Source organism: Salarias fasciatus, chromosome 18 (assembly GCF_902148845.1).
Source record: "Salarias fasciatus chromosome 18, fSalaFa1.1, whole genome shotgun sequence".
Lineage (NCBI taxonomy): Eukaryota > Metazoa > Chordata > Actinopteri > Blenniiformes > Blenniidae > Salarias > Salarias fasciatus.
Window position 1 is genome coordinate 3,975,903 of NC_043762.1, and position 20,711 is coordinate 3,996,613.

Sequence of the window (20,711 nt, forward strand, 5' to 3'; positions counted from 1 at the left end):
AAAAAGGATGTTTTTTTGAAAAAAAATTTGCGTATTGCGAATTTGCCTGTCAATATTAAATTATTAACACCAAAGTGTAATTGACCATTACAGTATTATTAATTACATTATAAGCGTCGTGCTGCAGGCGGGATGGCTCTTCGCGTTTCTCCAGGGCCAGTTTGTCCTCAGCGGCCGCCGTAGCCTGCGACACGTGATGACGTGTCGCGTGGGCGGAGTCTTCCCCTGCTAATCCAAAACAGGGACGGAACAGCGTCCGCAGCCGCGCGTCAAAAACCTCTTAATCCCGAATAAGTGTCCGTTGTCGCCCCGGTGGACCGGCAGCATGGCCGCCCAGAAGATCAACGAGGCTCACGAGCACATAGCCAAGGCGGAGAAATGGTGAGTGCGGAGGAGGCGCTGTCCGGCCGGGGGGGTTAGCTTAGCTGACAGGCCGGGGGAGGGGGGGCGATGCGGCGGAGAGACGCATGAAAACACCGCTCAGCTGCGTGAACCGCGTCTCCCCCGCTTCTCCCCCGCGTCTCCTCCGTGTCCTCATCCGTCTCCTCCGTGTCCTCATCCGTCTCCTCCGTGTCCTCATCCGTCTCCTCCGTGTCCTCATCCGTCTCCTCCGTCTCTCCGCAGCCTGAAGACCAGTCTGACCAAGTGGAAGCCTGATTTCGACAGCGCCGCCTCAGAATACGCCAAAGCAGGTGAGTCCAGACCGGTCCGCGGTCGCGGTGACTTATGGGAGTCCCTGTCCTCTGACCTGCTCCTCGCTGTCTTCCAGCTGTGTGTTTCAAAAACGCCAAACAGTACGACCAAGCCAAGGACGCTTACCTGAAGGAGGCCGAGTACCACACGGAGAACAAGGCGTATCCTGCCCCTGCTGCACATCTGCACACATCTGTCAGCTCGTAACAGCAGAGGAAGCTGATGCTTCTCCTCTCCTGGTAGAAAGTGTTTCCTCAGCCTCGCCTGTGCTGTTTATTACCTTCACATGAGAGCCGTGTGATCACTGTCCTCTGGCACGCCGACACTCACTGCAGATCAGAAAACACTGGTTAAACCCTCCTGAGCTGAATTTCCTTAACCCTCTCCTCAGGCTTTTTCATGCGGCAAAGTAAGTATCCTTTAACATCGCAGTAGCCGTGAGTCAGAGTGTCTGACAGCCAGTTGATTGTAATCTGTGTTCTTCCTCAGGGCGATCGAACAGGCAGGTATGATGATGAAGGTGAGCGTGGAGGAAGGCCCTGACTGAGGTGAATCCTTGATGCAGGTGCAGGTTTAACCGCTGGCTTTGTGCTTCTGCAGGAACAAAAGAAAATGCCAGAGGCCATCCAGTACATCGAGAAAGCCTGCATGATGTACATGGAGAACGGCACTCCCGACACTGCTGCCATGGCTCTGGACCGCGCTGGAAAGTAAAGATGACGCACATTTTCTCCCGTGTAGCGGCCTTTCAGAGGGAGACGGGTGTCTACATGAATTGTTTGTCCTCAGACTTATAGAGCCCATCAACCTGGAGAAAGCTGTGGACCTGTACCAGAAGGCTGCCGGTGTGTTCGAGGTGAAGACACGAGCCAAAGCTGGATGACTGGATTTGAACGATTTCCCAGGTTTCTCAGTATTTTGATTGATCTGCAGAATGAGGATCGTCTCCGCCAGGCAGTAGAGCTGCTGGGCAAAGCCTCCAGGCTGCTGGTCAGGTTAAAAAGGTACATTCAACACGCTTTACATTAAATCCTTCTTTCTTGTGTCAGTCATGATGAAAACGGTGGCCTGACGGTGAAAGGACGGGGCGTTCTCTTGTTGTAATGACGTGTGTTTGTGACCAGGCTGGATGAAGCTGCAGTCGCCCTGCAGAAAGAGAAAAACATGTACAAAGAGATCGAAAACTTCCCCATGTGCTTCAAGGTAAAGCATGAGTGCATCCCAGCAGTGCACACACACACATACACACAGACACACACACACACACACACACACACACAGAGCAGCCTGACGGCAAGCAGTCTTTTCTACTCGCGGCTCTTCAGTCGGTGGTGGCTGGACGCCGACCTCTATCCAGTCGCTCCTCAGCTATCCTCCCTCTGATCACACAACTAAAGCGGCGTTTTCTCCGTTCTGTAGAAAACCACGGCCCAGGTGCTGGTCCATCTGCACAGAGGCGACTACGTAGCAGCTGATAAGTGTGTCCGAGAAAGTTACAGGTAGGTGGAGTGAACTGCCGGTCCCGTGTTCTCCCGCTTTATCAGTGTGACAGAGGTTCAGCAACACCGGATTCAAAGCTGTGGTCCTGAACTCCAGCCCTGAACCCGAACCCGAACCTTAACGCTGGGCTCACGCTGGCTGCGGTGTGTCTGTGTCAGCTGCGGCTCCGCCAGAGGGGGGCGCCACATCTCACTCAGTTTCCAGGCTAAACAAGATCAACTCTATAAAACCAGCTCAAATGTCTGTAGAAACTAATGTTAAAACCATAGAACTCTTATTTTCAGCTGTAGACGCACAACTGCTCCAGATACAGACTAAAGGCAGTGAAACAGGCTCCTCACAGACGGTACAGTCAGACAACAGTCAGCACTGATTGATTTTCAGTCCTGGAGTCATTGTAAATGAAAAAAGCACATCCATACTGCCATGGCCCATGAGCAACCAGACAACTGAAAAAATATGATGGCTCATTTGCAATGACTCTCTCTCTGTCTCTCTCTCTCTCTCTCTCTCCCCCTCAGTGGGTGTAAATACTTTCTAAACCTTCCACATATTGTGAAAACCAGCCCACATTTTATCAACCCACCCAGTATTATTATTTTTTTCCAGCTGGGCGGAAACCTTCCCAATCCGGCAACACGGAGCCGCTTCGGGTCATGGAGCTATTTATAGCTCCTCCATCACTTTTTAGCATTTTTTTTTTTTTTTTTTGGTGCCATTTTGGTGTCGATTGACCTTCCTTACAAAGTCGTTCATTCTTCTAATGTGTGTAATAATTAGATTGTGTTTTTCGTTCTTTATTCTGCTAGAAGAATTAAAAGAATGTTAAGGCAAAAACACGACACAGATTTTATTTTGAAATCAGTAGTGGAGCCTGGCGTGACCCCTCCCCCCCTCCAGTGACCTCTGCTGAGGACAGGATGTGTGTCTGCCCTCCAGCAGCACCGTCACTGCCCTGCTTTCCGGTAGTGTTGGAGTGTCCTCTCCCAGAGGGGCCGTTCCCCCCATGATGACGCCATGAGGGGAAAACCTCCGAACCGCCTGTTTGAAAACACAGTGGTTTAAATGTGGAGGAAGATCAGAGACTCACGCAGGCTGTGGAGTCTCGGATTACTGTAGCAGACGACGGTAGCTCTGAGCGGCGCTTCAGTCTCGGGGGGGGGGGGAAAGAACAAGTTCTGTCCGTTGGACTTCGTGCTGCTGTGGATGTTATCAGACTGAGGGTCGCCACATTCATTGCTGCTCCTTCTCCAACAGTCTGCCAGGCTACAGCGGGAGTGAGGACTGCGTTGCCATGGAGACGCTCCTGCAGGGCTACGACGAGCAGGACGAGGACCAGGTCTACCGCGTGTGCAACTCTCCCCTGCTGAAGTACATGGACAACGACGTGAGTCGACACGCTGGCCGAGTTCCCGGGTCTGACAGTAACTGGTGGCTCGCTGGTCGCTGAAGCAGGCCTGGTTCTGAACGCTGCAGCGATTCACAGCCTGACCGGGACTGAGTGGAACGTGAGCCTCTCTCTCTCTCTCTCTCTCTCCCTCCCTCTCTCTCAGTACGCCAAGCTGGCCATCTCCCTGAGGGTCCCTGGAGGAGGGGGCAAGAAGAAGAAGGCTGCGGCGGCTCCAGCAGGGGGCGCCGGAGGAGCGGCGGCGCCCGCTGAGGAGGACGACGACTATGAGGGCGGGCTGTGTTAACCTCCTGGGGAGTCTGCTGCCCCCCGCCCCGCCCCGCCCCGCCCCCTCAGCTCCGGAGCTGCAGAGCCTCCTGGACGCCCGGCCTGCTCCACCTCCATGTCTCGTCTCTGTGACGCTGCTGTACATATAGCTCCTGTTGTTTGTGGGTAAAGTGTGAGATGACTCTAGAAATATCCAGATGTGAAATACTCTACATGTCGATCGACTCGTCAGTGTATCGGTGTTTATTTATACAGAGCTAATTTATTCAGTATTCATGACTGCGGCCTGCTGGGAAACGTCAGAACAGAGTAATATGCAATCAGATCATTCATGCATGTTCAGTCAGAGCTCAGAAGAATTGATCTGCCTCCAGCCCGAAGCGCGGCTGCCGTTTGCTCAGAGGAATCCCGCTCGCAGCTCGGTTCTTACTGTTTTGGCGTCTGCTCCCCTAAAACTTCAAAACTTCCTGCTTGTGTCTTAAGTTGAAGTTTCCAGTTGAACCCTGACGTGAAGGAATTAAAGGGACCATCAGCCGAAGGCTGTCAGTGTTTGTCATTTCCCCCCTGCTAAACCCCCCCCCCAATCATTCAATTGGTCTTTATATAAAGGAAATCAAGGCACTGTTTACGGTTCTTTTTTTTTTTTAATTTGTGCTGTTGCCCGATTGTGCATTACTGAAAAGCATATCTCCAGACTTTGCACATCTGTCAATAAATGTTTCCTGTGTGTGTCATTTCCTGCTCTTGTCCATCTTAAAGCAGGTTTTCCACATCAGCAGCAGGTGTGGATCTTCCTGAGGCTGGCGCTCTCTCCCTGCTGACCTCGTTTAATGCCGCTGCGTTCCCGCCTCGTGTTGTGAAACGTGGATAAAATCCGCTGCTTCTTACCTTCAAGAGCATCAAGTGGAAGAATTTTGGTTTTTCCACTTAAAGCAGCACATCTTTGGTCAACTCGGGGTGAGGACAGGATTAGAATAAACTTAAGACGAAGGTTTCAATTCATTGTCTTAGAATAACGACACATTATTCAGCTGTTTCTGTGTTTTCAGCATCACTTGCTAAATATCCAGGCAAATTGAGAATTTGTAAATTTATGAAAAAAAAAACCTGAAAGCAGAGCAAGAAAGTGTGGAATATAATGCATCAGAAAGTAAGTTAATGCGTGTTTTCTGGATCTTTTCTTGACATAAAGTTTATACTATGGAAAGCCTTGAGCTGAGAAGAGCTGACTGCACATCCCACAGATGCATGCACCTCCTGCAGTAACGACACTATACAGAAAGAAATGATTTCCCAGACACCAACCCTCACTTTCTCTGTGGTTTTAAACTATATTTTTTTCTGAAATTCCGGTTTTTTTGTGTCTTTACTTACAAGTTTTCATCCATCGTTCCTCCGAGGATGAGATGGTTTACTTGCTTTTGTTGTCATTGATATTCATGACTCTTATTCTCATTTCTTCTGAAGGTTTTTCGTTTGGTTCAGGTGGAAACAGAGAACAGCAAATCATCCCGACTGAACAGTAAAGACCAGTAGAATTGTGATCTTTTCTTCACCGTTGCTTTATCTGTTAACTGGACGACTCAAAAGCCTGAAGGGCTTTGAAAAAGGAAGGTGGGATTTGAGTCTGGCTCCGATCAGATCACATTCTGGATGCAGGAACTTTGAATATAATATAGATACTATGAAAGAGACTGATCAGAGACCAGGACTCCAGTTGTTCTGCAGGTTGATCCAGACATGGATCCTGCTGCTGGATAAAATTCACTCTGATGTGTTGACACTGGAAATATCTTAAATCTGTATTTTTGTTTACATGAAGACCGTTTTAATCAGACTGGAACATTGTTCCATTTGTCGGTTTCTGATGTGTTTTTTAACAGTAATATCTCTCAAATGCTGCGTTTCCATCTCAATTTCCCAGATTCTCTCTTTTTACTGTTGGATTATTCCTCCTGCAGGTCATCATATCCCAGCATTCCTTGCTATTTCCCACAGAAAGTTTCCTACACATTTGTTTTTAATCAGTGATATCCTGTTGAACTTTGACCCCTGTGACCGCCAGGTCGGTGAATGTCAAAGCCCCCCGGGCGTCGATGTGGAGTCCATTCCGATGGCTGGATGGAGAATTCTTCCACACGCACACACACACACACACACACACACACACACACACACACACACACACACACACACTGCACACCTTTCCAGACACTTTATTTGCAGATCTCTGGACCGCTATCATACCGCTACAGTTTCACATTTCATTCCACAGTGACCTGTCGCCTTAATGTAACCTCTATGTACATGTACTGAAAATGAAGTCATGGCAATAATGAAGGTTTTCACTCATGCTACAATGTCCTCTAATGCATAGTTTGAACCAAAGGGCTCCATGTCTCAGCCCTTTGAGTGAGGAATCTTTTTATCTGCTCCTTCCCTTCCCGGACGCACGGCCACGAGCGCCGCGGCGATCCCGAGCGCGGCCGTCGGGAACGGCGAGGTCCGTCGGTGATGTGCGAGAGTTGATGCAGAAACAGACTCAAGCCAACCTGCGGGCGACGCACGGCCAGGGAAGATTGGCAATAATTTCATCCCCTGTGAGGAAAAAAAAAAAAGCATTTCCTCCCCGAAAACTGTCCAGTGAACAAACTCAGTCCATCTCTACACATTATAGATCATGCCATTTAAATAGTTCTCATCTTTTCCACAGTCTCGTCGTGGATCCACAAAGTCTACATGTTCCAACACATAACACGAACAACGAATATCTGTGAAAACAGCTCTTCCTGAGAAAGATGTGGAGTTCGTAGGGGTTTCAGTTCGTCGTCGTAAAAACTAAATAAGGCAAGGTAGATTGTCTGCTTCGGCGTGGCTTCTGACTTTAAAAAAAGGTTTGTCAGGTGGGAGATGGTCCGTGTCTTCACTCCAGACGTGGAGGAAGGAGCTCAGTATTGCACAGTCCCACAATCCAGCTGGAGAAAATCTGAGATTGTGCCCGTGTGCTCATTATTGTGCACGGATTGGTGAGTGGGAAGCCCTTAAGAGTAATGCTGTAGCCACTTAGCGTGTTCCCTCCCCCGCCGTGCAGTGGTGAAAACGTCCGAGGCGGGCGTGGAGAGCCACGAGTCCCTTTAAAAATCCCCTTTCATCTTCAGCACGAGTCATTTTTATAAGTTAAGAAAATGATGTGTGGAGCTGCTCACTTCATCCTCTGGATGGATAAACGCAGCTCCTGCAAATTGTGCTCACTTTGTAGTTCTGTCGCTGTTTGACATCAGTAAAGAGTAAAAAAAGAAAAAAAACCAAAGCAGAGCAGGGTGGGTGTGACGGGTCCTCCGGCTCACTGGGTTTTCTCCCGGGTCCACTTGATCATGGTCTCTGGCGAGCGGTACAGGAAGATGAGCTTGGCGTACATGTCCTCCTCCAGGTCCAGCTCGCCCGTCTCCCGGACCAGGAAGATGTCGGTGCAGAGTTTGAGGATCCGGTCCACGTTGGGCAGCTCCTCGAACATGATGGTGTGGGAAATCCCGCTGAAGAACTCTCGCACGAACTTCCCAATGACCAGAACCACGGAGGCGTACAGGCCCATGATCCTAGCAGAGCGGAGGAACAGGCACCACACAGACGATTACTGCCGGCTCAGATATGACTTATTCCAAGTTAGGAATGTGTTCAAGGTATGCTGAGACTGTTCAACAGTTACTGCTCACCAACAAACTTTGAACTAATGACATTTATGTTTTTTTTCACATTAAACAGACATGAAGATGAAAACTGACGTGACTAAATGATACGATCACATCAGAGTAATGTCCAGTTTAATGAACACACATCCATACCCGTATCCGGCCAGGAAGCCCAGGCTGGGCGGGCTGACTTGGTCGCTGAACACGTACAGCTCCAGTCCTGGTTCACTCTTGGCTTTCTGGCTGATATTGATGACGCCCGGCTCTGTCTGCGTCACGATCCACCACTCCTGGATCTGATCCGACGAATTCGCTTTCTGATTTCTCTTCAGAGTCACATTCAGGTCAAGCATCTTGTTGTCTGCAAACATGCCACAGAATTCAGTGATATGAGCATTATTATATGTGATGAATCATTAAAATAATCTATCCAGAATCCAGAATCATTTAATAATAATTAAAATGAAAAATGAAGTGAGAAGAGTTGATTACTGGGTTTAAAACAAAGTGTGTGAAGCTCGTCTCCCCTCCAGAAACCCAGTCTCAGTGTGATCTGAGCACACCATGAGGAGGAACTAGGCTTGCTCACCTCTGTAGAGCTGCTCGACGGGCTTTGCGTCGTTATCACTGGGAGCTCGAATGTAACGAGGGAAGATTTCAGTCAGTTTCCTGCAGGGACGACAAGTTTTTATGACTTCATCTACTGATTTGTTCAACAACTTTGTCCAAATGAGCAGGCAGGCGAGAACAAGACTGTCAGCGGTTTGTAGACTTACACCTGCAGGTTCTCCTCGCTTCCACTCAGCAGCCTGATGAGCTCCTGCTTGGTGTCCTTGCTGAGATTCGTCACTCGTTTCCCAGATGCCGTCTCAGCCTTGGCGCCGAGGGTGGCGTTTCTAAGAAAAGAAACGGTACGATGAAATTAGGTGGACGTATTTCTTGTACTTCTGCAGTTCAACAGTCCTCGCTCAGACTGGGCAAAAACACGAGGGAAAAACAAACAGTAGCACAGAAAAACCTTCCAGAAAAATCTTCAATCCCGACAGGCCAAACATCAGAAGACTGAATCGAATAATGAAGCCATGAAGCGCAGACCTCTGCACGGACCAGGACACCGTGATGGGGAAGTCCTCCTCAGATTTTAGCATGTCGATCAGGTTGTCCCTGCTGGGGGGGCTGATGGTCCACAGAGAGTTGGAGTTTCCTTTGAGCTCAGCGATGATCAGGTCCTCCGCCATGTAGCCCTCCAGCCACTGCTGGGCCTCCTGCCGGGAGAACAGGACCACGCCAAGGTCAGACACACAGATCAGATCAGATCAGATCAGATCAGATCAGATCAGATCAGATCAGATCAGATCAGATCAGATCAGATCAGCACGTATTGGCCCCATCATCGTCACTGTTGCAGCAGGAAGTGAACTGTGATAAAAGAGAAGCATCCAGGTAAATGACGGAACATTTATGTGACTTTCTGGACGAAGTGTTGAGTAATTTGCATATGAGTGTCCCCCCCCCCCCCCCCCCCCGAGTGTTTAAAGGCTGAGGTTTCTCTGAATCTCTGAAGAGGTCAGAAACAAAAAACCTTCAGTGTGAAGGATCAACTTCATCATTAGACAAACATTCTACCATCAATAACAATATCTGTCAAACTCTGGCTCCCTTACACACTGAATGTGACCTAGAGGATTTGACTGTCATCAAATTTGTATCATTATGAATAAATACGGTGCAATAAATTCAATAAAACTTTAAATCAATTTAAAACAATGCTAAAGGCTCGAGTCGGATTTTGCCTATCCCATATTAAAACTGATTTCCAGTAGAAGCTCCTCCTCCTCCATGGGTTCGGGTCAGGGTCAGGGGTCACAGCTGCTGCCACCTCTGTTTCTTTCACTTGGTTTTCTGCGCTCAAGCATGAACAATAAGGTCACAGATGGAAACGTTAGCGGCACTAAACCCGGCCTGTAGCCACGCCCACTGGCTCCTGCCACATGCATGAGTGAGTGAGTGAACTTCGGCGCTTCTTCTGCTTTAGTCGTACTCACGTCATTTTGAAAATACGACTTCATGAACTTGTCGAAGTTGGCCTTGGTCACGTTCTGCAGCTGTTTCTGCTGAGCGCTCATGGTGAAGATGGGCTGCGGAGACAGGAGGCTGTGTGAATCAGTCAGGCTCGTAGAGAGCTGGTTCTGCAGGAACCATCCAGAACCCCGACTCCGACATGCAGCTCCGCTCACGGAGCTTTAAGAAGTGAGTGCATGAGAGAAAGGGCGCAAACACCTGGAAGCCAGCCAGAGTGATTTGGAAGGAGACGTCCAGGGGAGCGTTCACCACCCCGGCGACCGACTTGACCAGCGACATGAAGAGCAGCGGGAACCAGACGATGCAGATCAGCAGCACCACGATCATCCCTCCCATCCCGTACTTCACCACCTTCTTCTTCTTCTGGCCTCGCGGCTGCGGGTACCTCTGCAGGGCAACCACAACGACTGATTCTGAGACTTTAACTGAAACCTGCTTCAAACGCACCAAGAATCAACTCCAGGGGCGCCAAGACTGTTATTTTAAACTGGCAATTTAAAGAAGATTAAAAAAACAATACATTCCATAAACAGTCAAGAAGCAGTGAGCATCACTTTGTTGAAAGTCAATATGAGTAGTGAGTTCTTGATGTGCTGGACGAGTGTTATCACACAGGATCAATATTTGACACATTTTCAAAAATAAACGGGCTTTCTGTGAGTCTGAGACCGTATGGTGTTCCACATCATGCCTTCACTGAAGTATTCGTCGTATTGAAATCAGGCAGCCTTGAGTGGAATATTGAAGCAAATCTCAGCCTGAAGTGTCTGGAAGCGAAACGGGAGCTTTAAAACAAACCTTCTCCGACTCCCTCCAGCATTTGAGGATGAAGATGTGGGCGTAGATGTCCTCCACACAGATCCAGCTGGACAGAGACAGCGACGTGTCGGTCCACACCCAGTCCATGACGGCCCGCAGCTCGGTCAGGAACGGGACCAGGCGGAACCTGGAAGGCACACAACCCGCAGCGGACCCATTGATCGCTCCAATCACAACCCTCACAGACCAGCCTGGATGCGGCAATGCAGACGTCACAACTTATTAAGTGGATTTCGTTTATTTAATTTAGGAATAAATCAGTTAAATAGTCTAGGAAAAGGTTTAACATGGCCTAAATAAATCGAATCTAATAAATCTATTAAATTCAGACCGGATCAAATCCTCAAAACATTGATTTTAGACACGAAAAAGCAGCTTTTAGGAATTAAACTTAGTGCATCTGTCAGATATTTTTCTGTTTGAATATTCATTATGGAAGTAGGTAAATCTATATTTATTCTTACACCTGATGCTGATAAAATAATATTAGAGCGGTAAAGCTGTCGTTTTTCTCATCAATAAGGAATCTTTTTATCCACAAAGAAAAAACCAACTTCATTGACAAACTCACCCCTGGAACAGGAAGAGGTTGACATAGTTGTAGCTCTTTGTGAGGAAGTTGCCGAGCACGCGGGTGGGATAGCCGCACCGGATCTGATAGGCCGACAAGCCGAAGTAGATGCACTTCACAAAATACCACATCTGAGCCACCGTGTTCTTATTGAAGCGCCTGCAAGGCAAGAAGAAAAGTGCAGATACTATACACATCAGAAAAACTTCTTGGAGTGCACAAGAAGGAAATACAGAATTTTCTGATTACCATACTGACATTCCTCATTTTTTAAAAAATCAGTAACAAGGAGAAAGGTAAATTTAGCAGAATAAAAACACACAACAGGAGTAACGAGGTGTGGATCTTATACACGACTTAAGTGAGAAAAGTTCCATGAGAGCTGCTGCAGAACCGCAGAGCACTAAGAAGCAGAACTCTGCTGATCCAGGTTCTTACTTTTCTGTGATGCCCGGCAGGATGAAGAACATCCAGAAGTGGATGCCAAAGACCAGGATGACCTGGAAGATGACCTTTCCCATGACAGACTTCCGGAGGTAGAGAGCACGGTCCACCACCATGGTGCCAAACTGGATCAGCACCATGACCAGGAAGGGTCCCGGGACCTGGTCCTCCGACAGAGACGAGGTGATGTCTGCCGACGAGTGTTTCTGAGGGGAAGAAGGGACCGCCAAGGGTTCAATCCCCGAAACCAAGTCCAGATCTGGGGAAGACCGCAATTTGACTGAAACCTACACCAAAGGCAGAGAATCCAAAGACGATGATGATGAAGTCGACCGTGTCCGCGAGGAACATCAGCACGTAGACGTCAGTGACGGCGCTGTAGTCTGGGTGGATCAGGTTATAGAAGAACTGCTTCATGGGAAGGTAGATCTCCAAAAACCTGCAACAAGAACGCCACTGTGAGATCATGTGACCATGTCACACAGCATTCTGGGACTGATGCACTGACTGAACGGGGGGATATTACGATCAGTAAATGGTGGTTCCTGCTGGTGGTTTTCCGTACCGCTTGATGGCGAAAGCCTTTGCTTTGAACAGCTGCTCCCTCAGCTTCTCCATGAGCATCTGCTTGCGGGTCTTCTGGTGGACGCCGGCCTCGCTGCCGTCCTTGTGGCTGCTGTTGTGGGAAGTGGTACTTCCTGTGGAAGCAATTTACATTTTAGGTGGTTAATGAACCGTGAAGAAGCAGCCTGAGAGTCAAAAACAGAAAACATCCAAACCGCAAGTCCAGAAGAGTGGAGCTGAGATTACAGAGGATGCCAGGGGGAAATGTATTATGCAGACTCTGCGGGTTTCCTGGATGTTGTGGGTAGTATTCTGTAATCTGTCATGTGTTCTTAATGCAAAGTTTGCATGTTCTCCCTGTGCATGTGTGGGCTTTTTTTATGTTCTATTCCGGTTTCCTCCTACAGTCTGGAGACTGTGAGGAGCTCCTTCACAGCAGCCCTGTTTGATCCGGACCTCAGATCACTTCCGGGACTTTGTGGGAGAGTCTGCTTCGTCTGGACAGGTGACAGTCACGGGCTACCCTGGCGCGAAAGCAGCCTAAACATCCTGCAGGAGTGAACGTGACGTTTGCTTTCGACACAACCGAAGGAGGCTAGATGCTACATGAGAGTTGAGCAGTTATAGAAGAAGACCAAGGGTCTGAAGGAGAAAGAATCTGAAGCAGGAAAAGAGGAAGTGTCACCTCTTTTGGACCTCGCTGAGGAATGGAGCGATCGATGGGAGATGTAGGAGCCTCCGCTGGAGCTCTTGCGCCTCTGGTAGGTCTGCGGCGGCGGGTACTGCACCTGGACGTGTCCCGAATCGACGGAGGTCCCGAAGTTGATGGATCTGAGGGTGTGGGTGGAGCTCCTCTGCTCACTGATGAGCGACGAGGCCGGCTCCGACTCCCGCTCACTCTCCTCCTTGTCTTTCCTCTCATCCTCAGACTCACTGTGACGAGAAGGCTCCTTCTTCTCTTTGGGGTCGTCTTCGTCCCACAGACCGTGACACTGAGGGAAGACACACACACACACACACACACACACACACACACACACACACACACACACACACACACACACACACGATGTGAAATAAGTAGTCAACATGCAGGGGTTGACTTGCACATAGAAGATGAAGAAAATGTAACCAAGTAACCTTAATGCCTAAAACTTTACATTCTCAGAGAGAAAGTTGAAATACCAGGGAAAAAATAAGAAATGGCAAAAAAAAAAAAAAAAAAAAAAAAAAAAAAAAGAGAGAGAGAAAAGAATCATAACCTCATTCATAAGTACAGAACAACATGTCAGGTCGATATGAACCCCATTCCTGAAAAAGCTAACGTGTCCTGAGAAAATGTGAAAAGCTCCTGACTGTTTCATCAGCGGTGAAACACAATTTGTTGTTACTTATTTGAATCTCTAGCCACAGTTTTCATCAACTTCACTCATGCTGAACAGTTTGAATTCCAAAGTGAAGCGTTTCTGAGGAATAACTCCAGCTCATGAGCGATGGTCCTGCATGGTTTTCCACTGCTGATGAGCTCAAGCTGTATTGGTCTGTGTTGATTGGTTTGATTTCATGTCTTCATCATATTCATATTAGACAGACACATTCACTCCACACACTCTTGAGTTTTGTTCACCTTCAGGATAGACCTGTGGAAGAAGAGAGCCAGTAACTGGACCAGGTCATAGTGGACGTAGCCCTCTTTCTTCTCCACACCGATGATGTTGGGAGGATGATACGGTTTGGATTTGTCCATCGGATTCTTGTTAAAAGGGAAGAAGCCGAACTGGAAGAAGTACTTTGTGACGATGGTGAACTGCAGAGGAAACGCAGGGAAGAAAGAAAACAGTCTGTCTTCAACTGTCTGGATGTGTTGTCATGTTTGAAGTGAGCACCAGTGCAGCTCATTGTTGTTCGTTTGGTTCATGTCTTCAAACAGAAGTCACATTCTCTAAACAACATGGACAAACCCTCCAAACCACCTGGCAATTCATTAAATCAGACTGCAAATGTCGCAGCTTAATCAAAATATGAATAAAAACCCTCAACTTCTCAGTGAGCGAGAACAACCAGTGATCCGTCCACGGTGAAGGCCAGGAGGGGGCGAGGAGGAGGGTAAATGTGTTAGAGAACTGACACCTGCAGAGGAAACGCCATGGTTGCCACGGTTACCTCGGTGTAGATGATGGCGGTCATCCAGTAGCGCTTGCTGGGCCGGGGCACCGACAGCATGGCCCAGAGGAAGATGGTGATGGGGAGGACCAGCGTGGCAAAGGAGGCCGACACCATGTGGTTGATGATGATGACCAGGTAACACACCTGCTCCGAGTGCGCCACCAGCATGTTGTAGAGGGCGTAGCAGAGCTGCAGGACGAGAGGCTGGCCCTGGTAGAACTTATCGGACTGCTCCAGCTCCTCGTCGTAAAACATCCTGCACACAGGAAGAGGCCGGCTGACACCACTGCTGTTCCCAGAGCGAGTACCAGCGCAAACATTCAAATCCTGCTTCTGCAACGTGAGCAGCTGATGCCGGGCTTCAGAATACCGAGCGCCCCTGCAGAGTCTCGGACCTGAGCCGAGAAGCAGGCAACGGCCTGAGCAGCGTCTGGACTCACTTGTTGAGCAGCAGCTCACTGGCGGTCAGCTCGGTGGTCATGGAGGGCAGCATGATGTCCGAGCGGCTGTCCGAGCGGCTGTCGGAGGTCATGAGCAGGCGCCTCTTCCTGTAGGTGTCGCTCTCGTCGTCGCTCACCTCCAGACGGTCGAAACTCACCGCCTTGCTGTAACTGGGAGGCACGTCGGCGTCGGAAGTCTTGGACGCGTCGGTATCAGGCGTGTAGTGCAGTCCGTCCGGACAGCCGGTCTGCAGGAAGTCCTCACTCTCTGTGATGAAGCCTGCAGAGTATTCCACCTCCTGCCTGAGGGAGGGGCCCTCATCGGGGCCAAAGGACTCCCAGGGAGCCTCCTCCACTACCTCCAACCCCTGCTGTCCTTCATCTTCCTCCTGCTCCTCTTCTTCCTCTCTGGGTTCTCCATCACTCCATTCTCCACCATCTGCCCCCGGAATCTCCTCAAACTGTGTGAACTGCCAGGAAACTGGCTGCTCGTCCTCCAGCTGGTCCTCCCTGTCTTCCACCAGGACCTGCTCGTCCTCCAGCTGGACCTCCCTGTCCTCCACCTGGACCTGCTCGTCCTCCAGCTGGTCCTCCCTGTCCTCCACCTGGACCTGCTCGTCCTCCACCTGGTCCTGCTTGTCTTGAGTTGAGTCCTGCTCAGCCTCCCCAAGGTTCTGCTCTTCTTCCCCTTTTCCCGGTCATCCCCGCCCTGGTACTGCTCGTCCTCCACCTGGTCCTGCTCGTCCTCCACCTGGTCCTGCTCGTCCTCCGCCTCCTCGATGGTGTCTGTGGTTCCCTGTCTGGAGTAGAGCATCACACACTGCGTTGCTTCACTGCAAAGGAGGAAAACAAGAAGAGACGAACAGTGTCAGCTTCATTCTCAAATATCATTAAGCTTCTGTCTGTTTGTCTGTGTTAAACCTAAAAATAGCCTCAAAAAATTGTTTTAGCAAACCTTTCATAATGCGCAAAGGAACTTCTTTACATTCACCAGGATTTTAACCTGAACATGTGAAGCTTCACTCTTTCCCCATCAACGAAGGAGAAAGAGAGGCCTGCTGCTCCACAGCCTGTTAGCCTTGATGGCTAACGGAGAGAAGGCCTCAGATCCAGGGAGCAGGACAGGCCCTGCTGTGAGATGGAGCCACAGCTCAGACTCTCACAAACTAGTCTACACTTTGACTTCCTACAGGCAAAGCAACCAGCCTCCTTCAGCCTCTGAAATGACCAAACAGGACTGTCGCAGTTCCAGCAAGTGGCACACAGATGTTCCTCCTGGAGTACTAAATGTCCCAAGTTTCACCAGAGAAAGCCGAAGTGACCAGCAAGGGAGGACCAGTACTGCTGCAGCTGCAACGACATTCTCAAGCCCAACTCTTCCTTCTGCATCCTCAACACCCTCAGAGTTAGCATGGAGCTGCTAGCTGCTTCTGCATCCTCAACACCACCATGTCGACCTCTTCGGTGGCAAGAACTCTGAAACACTTCAGCCTTTACTATCAATGCTGGCAACTGTTAATGACTTTATTATTGATGCAAATTCCAAATGAATAGTTGAACCTATTTTATGAGACTGATAACAGTAAATCGTTGAGTATTTCCTGTTCACCGGAGGTGCCCCAAGGTTATCTGACGTACATCAGATCCAGATCCTTTCAGTAATTCGTAACTATCTTTGATAATCAATAATTATCAATAGCCAAATGGGTCAAAAGTTGATAGCCATCATAATGGTGCCCACCTAAGTTGAGACCCAACACTTTGTTCACAGCTGGATTACTAAAATCTTCCAATAAGAAGAACAGATAAGATACTGAAGTCCATTCCACAAAATTATGGAATTTACAAAAAATGCAAAAATAAATTTAGTAATTTCATATGAAACCTTAAATATCATTGATATTGGTCATATTCCCACTCATAAGAGAGAAACACACTTAAAAGAAATTCACAGATTATTTTATCAATTTGTGATATTTATACCCCTGCAATTAAAAAAACAAACACACATCTGAGATTATGGAATATTCACATCATATTAACTGAAAACATTTATTATCGAAAACTAAGATCTCATATATTCCAGTTTATGTGTAATAGATCTTGACAGTTTAAAATGAACCGTGGAACAATAAATAAATGATTCAAATTATTAAATGCAGCTCAGTCTCCAAACCTGTATTAAAGGTGCTGTAGGCAGGATTCCGCATCTCCGCCATCTTGCTTAGGGTTACCTAAGCAAGATGGCGATTTGACCCATCTAAGATGGCGATTTGAAACCCAGCACAGCCAATCCTGTCCTGTTTTCTCTGACATCACGCCCTCATGCAAGTTAAGCCCCTCCCACAAGAACATGCGACGAACGCCCCTCGCCCAATCACGGTTAGAGCCTCATGGGCTCTTCCGATTGATCAAAGATACCTGGAGCTGTCGAGATTCCTTTTCAGCTCAGAACAGAGACAGATGGAAACACTGCGCCCTTGCAGCACTGCAATTATGCTACACTCGTAAAGGACTATCAATGGATACTCTAACATTTAATCCAAAGAAAACACAGAAAAATTAGTATTGACTAGCAAAATCCTGCCTACAGCACCTTTAAGAAATAGTTGTGTTGATATGAAAGTCATGCTGTGACTGAAGAGAATCAACAGGAATGAGTGAGTGATGAAGGTGATGATGGGGGTGAGCGGACACCTGGAGATGAAACTGCTGCCACTGTCCATGGAGGACGTGGACACGTCCAGGCCGTACATCTTGCGCAGCTTGGGCCTGGCTCGCTCGCTGGTTTTGGGGATGCTCTCTGCGTCCATGTCCTCCAGCGTGGACTGGCGGGAGAACAGCGTGGTGGCCTCGGTGAAGGCGCTGCGAGGCCGTGACATGGTCATGTGAGTGGGATGGGATGGCTCCGTGCTGATACCGGCCTGGCACACGGGAGCGGCGTTACCTGGACATGCTGTCTCTGGAGGCCGTGGAGTCCTGGCTCTCCATGCGATAGCCTCCCCGTCTGCGGGGCGCCCGGCTGGATCCCGAGGCCGTGTCATCCTCGCTCAGCTGGTCCATGCTGGCCTGTCTGGACATGTTGAGCCTCATGGCCTTCTGGTAGTACACGTGGATGCTCTCTCTGGACGGCACATTGCCCTGCCGGAGGACAGTCGGGCCGTTCTTACTCTCATCTGTGTTTGAATCTGAGGCTTATGGCGCATGCAGGTTCGGCCTACACCCCCAGTTTTCTGGATTCTGTAGTATTTTCTGGAATCTGTAGTATGGTCTGGATTGTGCAGCACTACCAAACACAGTGGGGAAAAGGAGGACGGCCCGCCTCCTGGTGTGGCTGAACAGAGTGACGGTGTGTCGGTGTGCACGGAGCAGCGGCGCCAACCTTCTTGACCTCCCGGGTGAGCATGCAGCGCTCGATGCGCAGCACGGTGGAGATGTCGATGTACTCTCTGCACATGTCGTTCATCCACTTGGTGAAGCTGTCGATGGTGGTCTGGAAGAGCACCCAGGTGAACTTGATGATGTTGAACACCCGCTTGATGATGTTGTCTGTGGGAGAACATGCAACCAAAGGTTTTCCATTTGGAAAGCACGGACCAGTGATTGTTGAAATACTTCGGGGAGGTTTTGAGCGTACCTGGACCGTCTGACTTCTTGTTGTCGTCTCCTTTCTCCTGTTCGTCAGACAGCTCCCCGAGATCGATGGTCACATGACCTGCTGAGGTGCAGCCGGGACGTTTCATCCATTGACAGCGTTAAACCAGATGAAGGAGGTGAACCTGGACCTTTCTTACCATCCTTCTTGCTCTTCCTGTGCCTCATTCCTTTGGTGTATTTCTTCCAGAACTTGCGCCGGTCCTTGCCTCGGGCCCGCAGGGCGGCTTTGGGGTCGGTGATCCAGGCTTGGTACAGAAACTGAGGGGGAACAGGGAAGAAGTTAGTTTCAGATAAAGGAGAGAGGCCATGGCAGCTACTCTGATGAAAGATGCAGAGCAACAAGCAGGAGAACCAGGGAACAAACTCAGCTCAGAATGTCGAAATCATTTCCACCGAGACGCCAAATGCAGCCTCGTTTCACCAGAGCTGGTTCAGACTAGAAACAGCAGAGGATCTTCTCCAGGGGTTTACATCTAGTGCAGAAGTCCTCAGGAATCACTTGATTTCTTTTAAAAGTAGGGGTGCAACGGATCACGGCTGATCGAACGTATTCCTCTCCACAAACATGGGAACGAACAACGTATGAGAAAGGAAATAGATCCACCATGACCCCGGTGTTGTTCAACGGCCGCATTTAAAGCAGCCCTTCACTGTAGAATCCGGCTGGGATAAATCTGTTTCAAAGCCACCGAGGTGTTTATTGCTGCAGGCATGACGCCCGACTCCGTTGAGCAAAACCCGGGGTTCAAACACACGCTGAACGTGACTGAGCCTCGCTATGAAGTCCTGTTCACCCACTTCAGTGACGCCATCGTACCAAGATATGAGCAGGAAAAGGTCAAAGCTGTGGCTGAATTCTCCCAGAATCCTGTGCTGCTCTGCTCTCCCTGCTTCCAGTGGAACCAGAACAGCTCAGAACATCACAGCAGACTGGAGAAGAGAAGCCCTGAGCTGCAGACGACCCGACCAGAGCCACACAGCCGCTCACCTTAACTGCACTTTCATTTGTTTTCACATCATTTAAATGGCCATATAAGGATTTTTCAGTTGAAATTTTATTGATTTAATGGGTAAAAGTGTTTAACAAAATAAATGGAGGATAAAGTCATGTCTGTTTTTTTTCCTTTTTTTTTGTTTTGCTGATCCGAAAAATGATTCGATCCGTGACTTAAAACCGTGATCCATTCCGAACCGTGAATTTCTTGATCCGCTGCACCCCTATTTGAAAGGCGAGATATGAAAAATTCTGAATGCTTATAGAATGTCTACAAAATTTCACATGCACAAACATTCGTCTGACCCCCCTTCAGTGTGGATTCAGCATTGTTTACTCCTAAATAATTACTGTTTGAAAGCTCTGGTGGGCCGGGCTGATCCCCTTAGAAAAAAATTAAATACTTTCTTTTTCCTCTCCTGGAGAGGATACCTGGAAACCGTTTATGATTATAAAAATAACTGAAAAAAAACAACAACTATTTTTTAAATGCATCCATATCCATCAATGATAATGAAATGAAAACAGTGAAATTTAGTCAACTGCTGCAAAAGCATTCAGTCTGCATCATGCAGGAACAACCAAGCTGACCAATCAAAAACCATCACAGGCAAACAGGCAGCTGGACACACGCAGGAAGCAGCAGCACTTTTCAGAATAAAGCCACAACATGCAGAACAAAAGCATCCGTGTCTCTGCAGCACAACGTCCAGCAACCACAGGAGCCGCAGCAAGTGTTTCCGTTGAGTACCTTTCCTGCCTTCACTACATACTGCAGCACAGATTTAGGCAGCTTAATGATAGACTTGGGTAAAGCCAGAACGGCAGACACAAACTTTCCAATGGCTCGCTGAAGAGAGGAAACAGAGTGGGAGACAATTCACATTTCATGAGTTAGAATCAGTGGGTTAGGGTGGAAACATGCAAACTCAGGCTGTTAGTTCTGGTTCAGCTGCTTCACTGTTAGTATTCAAATCCACAAGCTGAGAAAACACCTGGAGTTTAGCTTTAACCCTCGGGGGGGGGTCTCAACTGGGTAAAACTAACATTCTTTTTAAGAACTGTGCACGGACACTAGACTGATAACAACACGTCATATTCACTTCATTTGGACGTCAAACCTGGAGACAACAGGACAGAAATCAGAATACATCACATTTCCATGATCTGTAGATCTTTGTTGTTCCACATTTCATACAATAAAAAAATGACAGGGATTAAAAAGGAGATTTTTTTGGTGAGCACCTGAAAGGCAGACTTCTTCAGCGGCTCCTCGTCCTTTTTCTCCTCCTCCTCCTCTTCCTCCTCACTGTCGGTTTCAAACAAGTAATAGTCTCCACTCCTGACCACTGAGGGGCAGAGAGCAGAGCCTTGTAACGTCCGCTCACACTCCAGCCGCTCATCATTTCCACCGTGT

General features: G+C 48.6%; 2 protein-coding genes across 2 annotated transcripts in view; one reads left to right on the plus strand and one right to left on the minus strand.

The window, feature by feature from the left end:
• The first annotated feature begins 223 nt into the window (after nucleotides 1-223).
• Nucleotides 224-4,602, plus strand: napgb (N-ethylmaleimide-sensitive factor attachment protein, gamma b). The gene is made up of 12 exons (XM_030114806.1): nucleotides 224-381; nucleotides 625-692; nucleotides 770-854; nucleotides 1,085-1,102; nucleotides 1,183-1,213; nucleotides 1,294-1,403; nucleotides 1,483-1,549; nucleotides 1,627-1,697; nucleotides 1,818-1,896; nucleotides 2,113-2,192; nucleotides 3,451-3,580; nucleotides 3,747-4,602. The coding sequence occupies exons 1-12, from the start codon at nucleotides 326-328 to the stop codon at nucleotides 3,885-3,887; spliced, it is 936 nt and encodes a 311-aa protein (XP_029970666.1). The 5' UTR covers nucleotides 224-325; the 3' UTR covers nucleotides 3,888-4,602.
• Nucleotides 4,603-6,089: 1,487 nt separating this feature from the next.
• Nucleotides 6,090-20,711, minus strand: part of piezo2b (piezo-type mechanosensitive ion channel component 2b) — a 68,268-nt gene continuing 53,646 nt past the window's right edge. Inside the window, exons 31-54 of the mRNA XM_030115381.1 lie at nucleotides 20,540-20,643; nucleotides 20,046-20,144; nucleotides 18,438-18,558; nucleotides 18,281-18,361; nucleotides 18,026-18,192; nucleotides 17,591-17,784; nucleotides 17,341-17,508; nucleotides 15,360-15,476; nucleotides 14,644-15,237; nucleotides 14,201-14,459; nucleotides 13,665-13,844; nucleotides 12,723-13,029; nucleotides 12,039-12,171; nucleotides 11,765-11,912; nucleotides 11,468-11,679; nucleotides 11,030-11,188; nucleotides 10,438-10,585; nucleotides 9,838-10,026; nucleotides 9,603-9,695; nucleotides 8,653-8,822; nucleotides 8,334-8,453; nucleotides 8,147-8,226; nucleotides 7,711-7,918; nucleotides 6,090-7,464 (exon numbers count right to left, since the gene is read on the minus strand). Of these exons, the coding sequence (XP_029971241.1) occupies nucleotides 7,212-7,464; nucleotides 7,711-7,918; nucleotides 8,147-8,226; nucleotides 8,334-8,453; nucleotides 8,653-8,822; nucleotides 9,603-9,695; nucleotides 9,838-10,026; nucleotides 10,438-10,585; nucleotides 11,030-11,188; nucleotides 11,468-11,679; nucleotides 11,765-11,912; nucleotides 12,039-12,171; nucleotides 12,723-13,029; nucleotides 13,665-13,844; nucleotides 14,201-14,459; nucleotides 14,644-15,237; nucleotides 15,360-15,476; nucleotides 17,341-17,508; nucleotides 17,591-17,784; nucleotides 18,026-18,192; nucleotides 18,281-18,361; nucleotides 18,438-18,558; nucleotides 20,046-20,144; nucleotides 20,540-20,643 (4,304 nt within the window). The 3' untranslated portion in view covers nucleotides 6,090-7,211. The remainder of the gene's footprint in view (nucleotides 7,465-7,710; nucleotides 7,919-8,146; nucleotides 8,227-8,333; nucleotides 8,454-8,652; nucleotides 8,823-9,602; nucleotides 9,696-9,837; nucleotides 10,027-10,437; nucleotides 10,586-11,029; nucleotides 11,189-11,467; nucleotides 11,680-11,764; nucleotides 11,913-12,038; nucleotides 12,172-12,722; nucleotides 13,030-13,664; nucleotides 13,845-14,200; nucleotides 14,460-14,643; nucleotides 15,238-15,359; nucleotides 15,477-17,340; nucleotides 17,509-17,590; nucleotides 17,785-18,025; nucleotides 18,193-18,280; nucleotides 18,362-18,437; nucleotides 18,559-20,045; nucleotides 20,145-20,539; nucleotides 20,644-20,711) is intronic.

Bases quoted from the DNA above. Each gene is read 5' to 3' on its own strand.
- napgb (XM_030114806.1), top strand. From the start codon at position 326: ATGGCCGCCCAGAAGATCAACGAGGCTCACGAGCACATAGCCAAGGCG. The intron at 382-624 runs GTGAGTGCGGAG...GTCTCTCCGCAG, and splicing joins ATAGCCAAGGCGGAGAAATG to CCTGAAGACCAGTCTGACCA. The intron at 3,581-3,746 runs GTGAGTCGACAC...CCTCTCTCTCAG, and splicing joins TGAAGTACATGGACAACGAC to TACGCCAAGCTGGCCATCTC.